Source organism: Notechis scutatus, chromosome Z (genome assembly GCF_049901735.1).
Source record: "Notechis scutatus isolate UNSWTSFEM ecotype Mainland chromosome Z, rNotScu1.2, whole genome shotgun sequence".
NCBI lineage: Eukaryota > Metazoa > Chordata > Lepidosauria > Squamata > Elapidae > Notechis > Notechis scutatus.
The window spans coordinates 1,340,527-1,352,799 of NC_142025.1; the positions used below are offsets into that span (position 1 = coordinate 1,340,527).

General features: G+C 48.5%; 1 protein-coding gene across 1 annotated transcript in view; it reads left to right on the forward strand.

The window, feature by feature from the left end:
• Positions 1–12,273, forward strand: part of LOC113427213 (uncharacterized) — a 142,447-nt gene that overhangs the window by 71,821 nt on the left and 58,353 nt on the right. The window contains 4 exon segments of the mRNA XM_087947292.1: positions 2,913–3,014; positions 7,342–10,017; positions 10,156–10,419; positions 11,900–12,025. Of these exon segments, the coding sequence (XP_087803418.1) occupies positions 2,913–3,014; positions 7,342–10,017; positions 10,156–10,419; positions 11,900–12,025 (3,168 nt within the window).

The following is a 12,273-nucleotide window of genomic DNA, read 5'->3' on the forward strand; positions in this document are numbered from 1 at the left end:
AAGTGAATCACGGCAGTGGTTAAGTGAGTAGCGCCATTGTTAAGTGAATCTGGCTTCCACATAAGGGGATTGCCAGACCCCAGGATCGTCGTAAATATGAATCGGTTGCTAAGCTATCTGAATTTTGAACCCGTGACTGCGGGGATTGCGATGGTCGCTAAGTGAAAAACTATCCTAATTCTTCTTTTTCCCCCGAGGCCATTGAGACTTTGAATGGTCGCTAAGCGAACCATTGTAAAATGAGGACTGTCTGTAGTTTTCCAGCTCTTTTGCCCCAGCGACCGGTTGAAACAGTTTAGTGACCGTTTGAAGTTGTAACGGTGCTGGAACAAAAGGGACTCTTTTTCACACGACCATCGCAGCCCTGGGATCGTAACTCAGATGCTTGGCAACTGACTCGTACTTATGATGGCTGCAGCATCTGGGCTTCACTTGTATGACGGGGGAAGCCTTGCTTAACAGCCAGGTGACTAACTTTAAGAGCTGCAGCAATTTGCTTAACGACGTTGGCAGGCAAAGTCATGGAAATGGGTCCAAATTCACCGAGCTGCCTCGCTTAGCAACAGAAAGCTCAGATTCCCTTGCAGTCATAAGTTGAGGATGACTCTTTTTTTGGGGGGGCACGATTTTCAATTTCAATCTTTTTGAATAATCGAATAATAGTTTGGAAGGGACTTTGGAGGTCATCTAGTCCAACCCACTGCCTGAGGAACCCAGAAACTGCTGTCCGATCCCTTCTTCAAAACCTCCTAAATCTCAGTTTAATACATCAATAAATACAAGTCGCCCTCCACTTAATGGCCACCATTCAGGTTCTCCCCCCCCCTCCCAATCATTGGTCGCAAAGCGAGACATTGGTGAATTTTCAGACCTTTCTTTTGCTGCTGTCGTTAAGTGAATCGCTTCGGTGGTTGACGTCAACGCCTGCCATCGTTCTCCCCATACGAACAACAGCCGGGGTTTATCATTGGGGGGGGGGGGGAGTTTGCCATCGTAATCTGGAGCCGCTGAACAAGGATCGTCTTCCCGAAGGCCTCGGCGTTTCCTCTTAACGACAGGGTCGTCCTCTTTCCTGCGTCCTCCTGCCCAAGAGTGACGGGAAAGCCCGGACCGTGTCCTCCTCCTCAACCTTCATCCTCCTTTCCTGACACCCCTCCCCAAAATAGGAGTGGTGGGAGAAGACTAGGAAGTGGGCCGGCCTTCGATGGCCCACAAGTCTTGGTGTGGTCCTTCCAAACCCACCTGGAGATGTTGGCTTCTCCGGAGAACGTGGGAAGGAACCACGGGTCCCACCAGATTTCGTGGAAGACCAAGCTGACCTAGTGAAGATGGCGGAGAAGAAGAAGGGCGGGGTTTCCTACCACAAGGCCCCGTGCATGAAGGTGGGGTTGTCTGCGGTGGGACGATGGGAGGTCCTTGGTCTGAGGAGCCACCCAACTCATTGGCCATACTGAGTAGAGGCCATGAACTGCACCATCAACCCTCTTCTCCATCCACCCCCTTCTTTTCTTTTCTTTTCCTCCTTCCACCTTCCACTTTCCTTCTTCTTTTATTCCTCTTCCTCTCCTCTTCCTCCTCCTTCTCTCCTTAACTTCCTCCATCCATCTTCTCCATCATCTCCATCCATCCTCCTTTTTCTCCTCCTCCCCCTTTTCTTCTTAACTTTGTCCCTCCATCTTCTTTTTCTCTTCCTCCCCCTCCTCCCCTCCTTTCTCTTCCCTCTTCCTCCTCCTCCTCCCCCTTCTTTCTCCTTCCTCCTCTTCCTCAACCCCTCCTCTTCCTCCTTTTCCTTTTCCACCTCTTCCTCTCCTCTTCCTCTCCTCCTCCCCCTTCTTTCTCCTCTTCCTCCTCCTCCTCCTTTTTCTTTTCCACCTCTTCCTCTCCTCCTCCCCTTCTTTCTCCTCTTCCTCCTCCTTCCTCCTCCTCTTCCTCAACCCCTTCTTTCTCCTCTTCCTCCTCCTCCTCCTTCCTCCTTTTACTTTTCCACCTCTTCCTCTCCTCCTCCCCTTCTTTCTCCTCCTCCTCCTCTTCCTCCTCCTTCCTCCTTTTTCTTTTCCACCTCTTCCTCTCCTCCTCCCCTTCTTTCTCCTCTTCCTGCTCCTTCCTCCTCCTCTTCCTCAACCCCTTCTTTCTCCTCTTCCTCCTCCTCCTCTTCCTCCTCCTTCCTCATTTTCCTTTTCCACCTCTTCCTCTCCTCCTCCCCCTTCTTTCTCCTCCTCCTCCTCCTCCTCCTCCTCCTCCTCCTCTTCCTCCTCCTTCCTCATTTTCCTTTTCCACCTCTTCCTCTCCTCCTCCCCTTCTTTCTCCTCTTCCTCCTCCTTCCTCCTCCTCTTCCTCAACCCCTTCTTTCTCATCTTCCTCCTCCTCCTCCTCTTCCTCCTCCTTCCTCCTTTTTCTTTTCCTCCTCTCCTCTTCCTCTCCTCCTCCCCCTTCTTTCTCCTCCTCCTCCTCCTCCTCTTCCTCCTCCTTCCTCCTTTTCCTTTTCCACCTCTTCCTCTCCTCCTCCTCTTCTTTCTCCTCTTCCTCCTCCTTCCTCCTCCTCTTCCTCAACCCCTTCTTCCTCCTCCTCCTCCTCCTCCTCTTCCTCCTCCTTCCTCCTTTTTCTTTTCCACCTCTCCCTCTCCTCTCCTCTCCTCCTCCCCCTTCTTTCTCCTCTTCCTCCTCCTCTTCCTGCTCCTCCCTCCTTTCCCACCTCTTCCTCTCCTCCTCCTCACCCCCTCCTTTCTCCTCTCCCTCCCTCCCACCCTTCACACCCCAGAGAGCCCCCTCTTCCCTTCAAGCCAATGGATTTCTGGAGGGATCTGGCTGATAGTTTTGGGTTTTCTTCCACCCGCGATCTCTTCCTGCGAAACGTTCAAAGAAGATAATCTGCGGTTGTTGTCAGTCTTATTTTTTGTCTCTTTCTTCTGCAGTTCCTCCAGCCTTTGGGGGTTCCGTTCCCACCATGGAGGAGATGATGAGCTTTGAACCCTCACTGGACCCAGGGCTCCCTCCTCCCACGACACTTCCAGCAGGTGAGTGGAATGAGGAGCACGCAGCCTCTTCCTTCACCCGTGTGGCCGCCGGGGGCTGCGGGAAAAATGACTTCCTCAGGTCGAAGAAGTATAGGTGGGATTTTCTTTCCATTTCATATATTAAATCATCTTTTAATTCCAATTTTATTTTAAATCATATTTGATCCAATTCCATTTTAAATTGCTTTTATCAATTTTTACCCTATCTATATTTATATCTATCTATACCAGGGGTCGCCAATCTTTTGGATCTCAGGGACCACCAAACTCATAATTTTAAATCCCAGGGACCATTAACCGGTTCTGTGGGTGTGGCCTAATTTGTGGGTGTGGCTTGGTGGTCATGTGAGGGGCTGGGCATGGCTTGTACGTAAATACTATAAATATTTATATAAATATTGAATTTTTTATTTTAAAAAAGCAACTTTTACCCAAAATCAGGCAAAGCAGGCAGGCAGATTGAGTTGCTCGCACAATCACAGATTCACTCAGAGATCTACCTTTCTGCCATCAGCTGCCTGAGTCTGCACTGAATAATAGAACCTTCAGTCCTAAGGGAGGTTCGGCTGTGCTTAAAAGCAGAGCCGAAGATCTAAAGATTAGCTAGAGGGCAAGAAATCCAACCATTTGCTGCTTCCTAGCTAATCTAAATCTCCCGGCACAGCAGAACACATGATGGTCGGAAAAATAGAAATTTAGCAGGCAAGTTTGCCAGGTAAAGAATGAGTGGGCGGGGAGGGTTCCCGCGGGCAATGTGGGTGGCGCAGCCTTGTGTTCCCGCGCAGCCTGGATTAATTGCTTTGGGGGGTGGGGGCTGCTCTGGGGGTGAGATTTCTCTGCGGCCCACCAACATTTTCTCACAGCCCACCAGTGGGCTGCAGCCCACCGGTTGGCAACCGCTGATCTATACTATATCTCTTTGTACTATCTACATTTATACCTATCTACATTTATAGATGTATAGATCTATACCTATCTATCTCTATCTTCAGTATCTCTATCTCTATCTATCTTTCTTTCAGTATCTATCTATATTTATATCTATATCTATACTATATCTTCAGTATCTATATGTATATCTATCTATATATATCTGATACATCTATCTATATATCTATATCTGTCTATCTTCAGTATCTCTATATCTATCTCCAGTATGTCTGTCTGTCTGTCTGTCTGTCTATCTCTACCTACCTACCTATCCCGTTTCCCCAAAAATACGACCTACCCTAAAAGTAAGTTCTAGCTTGATTCTTACACAGGTGCCCAATATAAGTCCTATGGCCCCCAAATAAGCCCTAATTAAGATCCCAGCCACTCCAGAGTGGACGGGTAAAAATTAAGCTAGGGTGGGGATTGGGGAGTGGTGGAGCTGCCCTACTCCTTATCTTTGGACAGTTGTAACCAGGCCTCGCACACCCCGACACCTGCCTTGCCAGTCCATTTCTTCTGCAGCCGGCAAGGACGGCAAGGCTTTCCGGAAGGCCTCTGTAGCTGATAAGAAAGCTCTGGATCGATCCTATCAGCTGCAGAAGCCTTCAGGAAAGCCTTGCCAGCCGTAGAAGGAGGACTTTCAGAAGGAGGCCGGGGGGTGCGATGCGTGCAAGTGAAGTGAGTCAGTGGATGACGTCCCCTGAAAATAAGGCCTGGTGCCTTTTTTTGGTGGGAAAATATATGTGTGTGTATATATATACATACACATACATACATACATACATACATACATACATACATACATACATACATGGTATTCAGCTTTGTTCGGGTATTTTCCCACGTCATTATAGTTGTGCTTTCAAAGTTGTAGCAACGTTTTGGCAGAATCTCATCTGCCATCATCAGGCTTCTGTCTTGTGTTCGTCTGTGAGTCAGACTTTTACAGTTGTTTCGGTTTTAAATTTGGGGCTAGCCTACTGCTGTGCCAGAAAATAGCAGCCATCCTTAGAAACCCCAAAGATAAAATTGACCTGGAAAACCAAGGCATATACGAAGTCCCCTGTGCATCATGCCCAGCCACATACATTGGACAGATCAATAGAAGAATAAGTACCCACCTGGATGAACACAAAAATGCAGTCAAAAAGCTGGAACACACTTCCTCACTAGTCCAACACATGAAAGCCACAGGTCATAGCATCGACTTCAATGGCACCAAAACCCTAGCCACTATAGAAAACCCCAGCCACAGAATTATCAGAGAAGCCATAGAGATTGAAAAAAAGACCTGAAAGCATGAATAGAAGAGATGATTCCACCAGACTGTCAATTATTTTAAAGCCTGCACTCACAAGCAAAAAAATCTCCACACCACAAGCCAGGCAAACACCTGGGCACAAACAGATCCCCCCTGATACCTCCAGCTCAAACACACCCCAACCAGGCACCCAGATGAAACCCAGCTTCCTAACTAATGATAGCCGTCCATTTACTCGGAGCCAAGCTGCACTAAAAGCCTCCAATACAGGAACACAATGTTGCCAGCCAATCAAGACACAAAGAAAAAAGCCACAAAACAGACAGAAGATATTAGAAACACCAATCAAGCAGAACACAGCAAACTCCAAGACCAATAAACACAGACCAAGACTCCCAACCAATCAGGATGAAGAAAAACCATTCTGGCACAGCAGTAGGCTAGCCCCAAATTTAAAACTGAAACAACTGTAAAAATCTGACTCACAGACGAACACAATGCAGAAGCCTGATGATGGCAGATGAGATTCTGCCGAAACGTTGCTACAACTTTAAAAGCACAACTACAATGACGTGGGAAAATACCCGAACAAAGCTGAATACCATACATACATACATACATACATACATACATACATACATACATACATACATATTATATATATTATATATGTATATGTTTGTTTTCTGAGGTTCTCGCGGGTATTTGTATGTGGATCTTTGGTTATTCGGGTTTTCTCCCACGTAAAATTGGAAGTATCTAGGCAACGTTTCGATGAAGTCTCATTCATCATCTTCAGGCTTGTGTCCGGCTCTGTGCTTCTCAGAGTAATGTGAGCTTGCAGCTGCTTCTTCCTTTGTATATATGTATATATAAATATATGTATATATGTATATATAAATGAATGAATGACAGGGTCTTATTTTCGGGGAAACACAGTAGTAATAATTTGTTCCTGGAACTTTGCACTTTGATATGGCCCAAGGGCTCATCAATCGATCAATAAATTGAGTTAAAGAATGGCCAAAGGGAGTATAAGCTGCCCATTCATTCATTCATTCATTCATTCATTCCATCCCTTCCCCTTCAGAAGGGGAGGAGGAGGATTGTGGAGTCCTGGTTTGTCTCTGAGCTGGGTGCTTTTCTTGCAGATGTTTCATGACCCAACTAGGGAACATCATCAGTGCTAGAAGGAAGGAGATTTGTAGAGAGGAGGAAGAGGAGCAAGAGCATGAGGGGGAAGGATGGGTTGTGGGGTCCTTGGTGCTCTCTGAGCTTGGCTGATTTTTGCAGACGTTTCATGACCCAACTAGGGAATGTCATCAGTGCTAGAAAAGAGGGTGGGTGGGGGGCTTGTGTAGAGGAGGAGGAAGAGGAGGAGGAAAGGACTGGGGTGGTCCTTGTTGTTCTCTGAGCGTGGTTATTTCCTCGCAGACATTTCATGACCCAACTAGAGAACATCATCAGTGCTAGGAAGGAGTTGGGTGTGTGGAGTAACCTCCTTAACCACCTTCCCAACTCCAGTTCATAGTTTCCTAGAAACCTCCCTTCCGTAAGGATAGCCTGGTTCGCAAGCCTGATCAAGATCTGGACAGCCGGTTGTCCGAAATGACACCCAAGTCTCCTGCTTGAGCAGTGGGCGGCCAGGGGGTTGGGCTAGAGGACCTCCAAGGCCCCTTCTAACTCTGGGATTTGGTTGTCTCTTTGACGATGCACCTTTTCTGGTTGCGAGTCTGGACAGCAGCCGCCCCCCATGCCTCGTTCCGAATTTCTGGAGGACCTCCAATGGACGGGATGGAGGACTTTGTGGGGTGTGTGTGTGTGTGTGGAACATCAGTGACCATGGATGGTCTGGAACAGGGGATGGCTTCCAAAATTTTTTTTTTTTATCAACCAGTTCTGTGCCCGGTTGCTGGGTGGTCCATGGTGGGTAGGGCCAGCCAGGGTTTGGATTCGGCTGTTCGCCAAACCAGCCATAAAATTAGTACCGGTTCGCAACCAGTTTGGCCAAACCGGTGCAAACCGATAGCCTCCCCGCCCCTGCCCCCCAGTTTGTAAAGTGGAGCCTCCAAGAACTTTGGAGTAGCTCTGTAGTAGAAAAGACAACGCTTTGCTTCCTTCCTTTCTGCAAAGCAGGCTTCCTGGAGACTCCGGATTCAAAAGAATTAAAACCAGAGGACGAAGATATAATTGTACTCGCTGCCGACAGTTGTCCCATGTTGGAGAAGCCGGAAGCCGGGAGCCAGTTTCTTCCAGCTCCAAAGGACAAAAACCTGAGTCCACATCCAGAAGACCCGATCCACCTTCCCACCCAAAAAGCAGAGGAAACCCAACCGTCACATCCCTTTCACCCTCGAGAAGAAGACAGTCCGTTTCCCGACTTCAAAACAGAAGATCTGGAGGGTTCTTCTACCCAACATGTAGAGAAGATCGATCAAAGCAAGCTGGCTCTCGCCCAGCCGATGCAAGAAGTGACAAGTCAGTGGTCTCCTGTCCAGAAGGATGACGAACCTCCACCTTCTCCTGCATGGAAAGCTGATAAATCTTCCCCTTCTCCTGTCCAGAAGGATGACGAACCTCTACTTTCTCCTGCATGGAAAGCTGATAAATCTTCCCCTTCTCCTGTCCAGAAGGATGACGAACCTCTACTTTCTCCTGCATGGAAAGCTGATAAATCTTCCCCTTCTCCTGTCCAGAAGGATGACGAACCTCCACCTTCTCCTGCATGGAAAGCTGATAAATCTTCCCCTTCTCCTCCTGTCCAGAAGGATGACGAACCTCTAGTTTCTCCTGCATGGAAAGCTGATAAATCTTCCCCTTCTCCTGTCCAGAAGGATGACAGACCTCTAGTTTCTCCTGCATGGAAAGCTGATAAATCTTCCCCTTCTCCTCCTGTCCAGAAGGATGACGAACCTCTACTTTCTCCTGCATGGAAAGCTGATAAATCTTCCCCTTCTCCTCCTGTCCAGAAGGATGACCAACCTCTACTTTCTCCTGCATGGAAAGCTGATAAATCTTCCCCTTCTCCTCCTGTCCAGAAGGATGACGAACCTCCACCTTCTCCTGCATGGAAAGCTGATAAATCTTCCCCTTCTCCTCCTGTCCAGAAGGATGACGAACCTCTAGTTTCTCCTGCATGGAAAGCTGATAAATCTTCCCCTTCTCCTCCTGTCCAGAAGGATGGCGAACCTCTAGTTTCTCCTGCATGGAAAGCTGATAAATCTTCCCCTTCTCCTCCTGTCCAGAAGGATGACGAACCTCTACTTTCTCCTGCATGGAAAGCTGATAAATCTTCCCCTTCTCCTCCTGTCCAGAAGGATGACGAACCTCCACCTTCTCCTGCATGGAAAGCTGATAAATCTTCCCCTTCTCCTCCTGTCCAGAAGGATGACCAACCTCTACTTTCTCCTGCATGGAAAGCTGATAAATCTTCCCCTTCTCCTGTCCAGAAGGATGACGAACCTCCACCTTCTCCTGCATGGAAAGCTGATAAATCTTCCCCTTCTCCTCCTGTCCAGAAGGATGACGAACCTCTACTTTCTCCTGCATGGAAAGCTGATAAATCTTCCCCTTCTCCTCCTGTCCAGAAGGATGACGAACCTCTAGTTTCTCCTGCATGGAAAGCTGATAAATCTTCCCCTTCTCCTCCTGTCCAGAAGGATGACGAACCTCTACTTTCTCCTGCATGGAAAGCTGATAAATCTTCCCCTTCTCCTCCTGTCCAGAAGGATGACAAACCTCTACTTTCTCCTGCATGGAAAGCTGATAAATCTTCCCCTTCTCCTGTCCAGAAGGATGACGAACCTCCACCTTCTCCTGCATGGAAAGCTGATAAATCTTCCCCTTCTCCTGTCCAGAAGGATGACAAACCTCTACTTTCTCCTGCATGGAAAGCTGATAAATCTTCCCCTTCTCCTCCTGTCCAGAAGGATGACGAACCTCCACCTTCTCCTGCATGGAAAGCTGATAAATCTTCCCCTTCTCCTGTCCAGAAGGATGACGAACCTCTACTTTCTCCTGCATGGAAAGCTGATAAATCTTCCCCTTCTCCTGTCCAGAAGGATGACGAACCTCTACTTTCTCCTGCATGGAAAGCTGATAAATCTTCCCCTTCTCCTGTCCAGAAGGATGACGAACCTCTACTTTCTCCTGCATGGAAAGCTGATAAATCTTCCCCTTCTCCTCCTGTCCAGAAGGATGACCAACCTCTACTTTCTCCTGCATGGAAAGCTGATAAATCTTCCCCTTCTCCTCCTGTCCAGAAGGATGACCAACCTCTACTTTCTCCTGCATGGAAAGCTGATAAATCTTCCCCTTCTCCTGTCCAGAAGGATGACGAACCTCTACTTTCTCCTGCATGGAAAGCTGATAAATCTTCCCCTTCTCCTGTCCAGAAGGATGGCGAACCTCTAGTTTCTCCTGCATGGAAAGCTGATAAATCTTCCCCTTCTCCTCCTGTCCAGAAGGATGACGAACCTCTACTTTCTCCTGCATGGAAAGCTGATAAATCTTCCCCTTCTCCTCCTGTCCAGAAGGATGACGAACCTCTACTTTCTCCTGCATGGAAAGCTGATAAATCTTCCCCTTCTCCTGTCCAGAAGGATGACAAACCTCTACTTTCTCCTGCATGGAAAGCTGATAAATCTTCCCCTTCTCCTGTCCAGAAGGATGACGAACCTCTACTTTCTCCTGCATGGAAAGCTGATAAATCTTCCCCTTCTCCTGTCCAGAAGGATGACGAACCTCCACCTTCTCCTGCATGGAAAGTTGATAAATCTTCCCCTTCTCCTGTCCAGAAGGATGACCAACCTCCACCTTCTCCTGCATGGAAAGTTGATAAATCTTCCCCTTCTCCTCCTGTCCAGAAGGATGACGAACCTCTACTTTCTCCTGCATGGAAAGCTGATAAATCTTCCCCTTCTCCTCCTGTCCAGAAGGATGACGAACCTCCACCTTCTCCTGCATGGAAAGTTGACACCCCTCCGCTTTCTCCCTCCCAGCCTTCTGAGAAAGTAGAAGAAACCAAGGTCTCTCTGAGTCCAGAAATGAAGTCTCCTCCTTTGCTCAGTCAACCTGTGGAGATTCCTCCTGGGCAGGAGCATCTCGATGAGAAGGAGAAGAAGCAGCCTCTCGACACATCTGCAGAACAGCAGAAGGAACCGAGTCAGCCAACCTCAACCCAACCTGGAGAGCATCTTCCAGATCTTGCAGGTAAAAGAGAACGTTGGGGGGAAAAGACAATCAAAGCTCCGTGATGGTCTGTCATCTTGTCTTCCTCTCTTTTCTAAGTCTGAACCTCTTTTGGGGGCACTCTTGATAGATTTTGAGTTTGGGGGATTGGAGAACCTCAACGGGAAGGGCTTCCATGACCTATTTAGGAGACCAATCAGAAGAGGATTCAGCACATGACAGTAATCATCCCTTGGCTTCCTGAGTTGTGTCCCAACCAGGGGCAGGCTTCAAAAATTTTAGCAGCCGGTTCTCTGTTCCGGTTGCTGGGTGGGTGTGGCCTAGTTGGCCTCCTGCACCACGGCGGGGTGGGTGTGGGTGTTTTCACCCTCCCGGGCTCCAGAGGCTTTCCTCGAGTCTCCAAGAGGGCAAAAATGGCTTCTCTGAGCTCTGGAGGCTCCCTGGAGGCCAAAAACGGGCCCATTTCCGGCCTTCTGGAGCCTACGGCAGGCCCGTTTTTTGCTCTCCCCGAGCCTCCTTACCTGGGATCCAAAACGTGCTGTGTGGAGACTCCTGAGCAAGGCCAGCCAGGGGTGGGATTTGCTGGTTAGCTGAACCGGCCATAAAATAAATGATAAAATTAGCAGCCGGTTTGGGCAAACCGGGGCGAACCGGTGCCAGCAGCCCACTGCCTGGTCCCGATGCCCTGCTGTTCAGCACAAGATCTTCTTGAGTTGTCTACGAGAAATGTCGAAGACCACTGAACTACTCCTGGTGTTTCTTGATCTTCTCCAGTTGTGTTGGGATTGGACTAGCGCTAAAGAGGTTTTGAGGTCCTCCACAGAAATCCCCGGAAAGGTTTCTTTGAAGCCCAGGAAGTTCTGGAGATGGTTCTTCCAACACCTTTGGAAAACATCCCTGTAGAAATCCTCAGAAAGGTTTTGTCAGGATTCCGGCAGTTACCCCAATGAAATCACGAGTCTCGAGCCAAACTTCCAAAACTTCCAAAGGATTTATAGGCGCTAACATGCCGGCACTGCCTGGGTGTAGCTGACTCTGCGGCACATCATTCCTTGTCACCCTTCACCCATTTTTTCCCCACCCCACCCCCTGGGTGTATCGTAATTCATATTCTCCAATGAGACACATCCATAGCCCAGAGTCATCAATCATGGTCTCCATTTAGAATTGTGCACTGCAGGAACTTCAGTCACCTGGTTACTATCTCTGAAAAACTATTCACGGAATGCACTTTCTGTTTCCAAGCTGCCACACTGCTCTTTCAAACCCCTTTCCCCTCCTCCCTTTCTGTTGGAAACTCTAAGAAGACCATAGAAATATTTTACGAGTTGACAGGTTTCTTGGAAGCCCAGAAGTTCTGGAGACGGTTCTTCCAGCGCCTTTGGAGAACATCTCTTTGGGCGCGACCGACCCAAATTTGGCCTCGAGACCACGCTGTCTTGGGTCGTTGGAGAAAGTTCTCTGATTTTGTGGTGGTCACCCTGGTTTTTTTTTTCTTCAGCAGACCCGATGGGCTCTGTACTTGGGGAGAAGCTCCAGATGGAAACTCCGAGGTTGTTTGTCGATGAGTCCACCTTGGCCCAACCCATGGATCCCACTGCAGGAAAGCCGCCTCTCGAACCGGAAGGTGAGTCCTTAGGGAGAAACCGGAGCTGAGCCTTCTCTGTCTTCTCCATCCTACAGTTTTCTTCTCTTGGCTTCTGGTCTTCTGCTCCGGAAGGAGGATCTTACAACAACATCTCCTCCCTTCATTGCTTTCTCCCTGACCGGGTTAACGTTGTCCACCAAAACTGGATATGTTCTACCTCAGTTGCCCTGATACCTGTGCCCAGGGGCGGGCTTCAAAAATTTTAGCAACCGGTTCTCTGCTCTGGT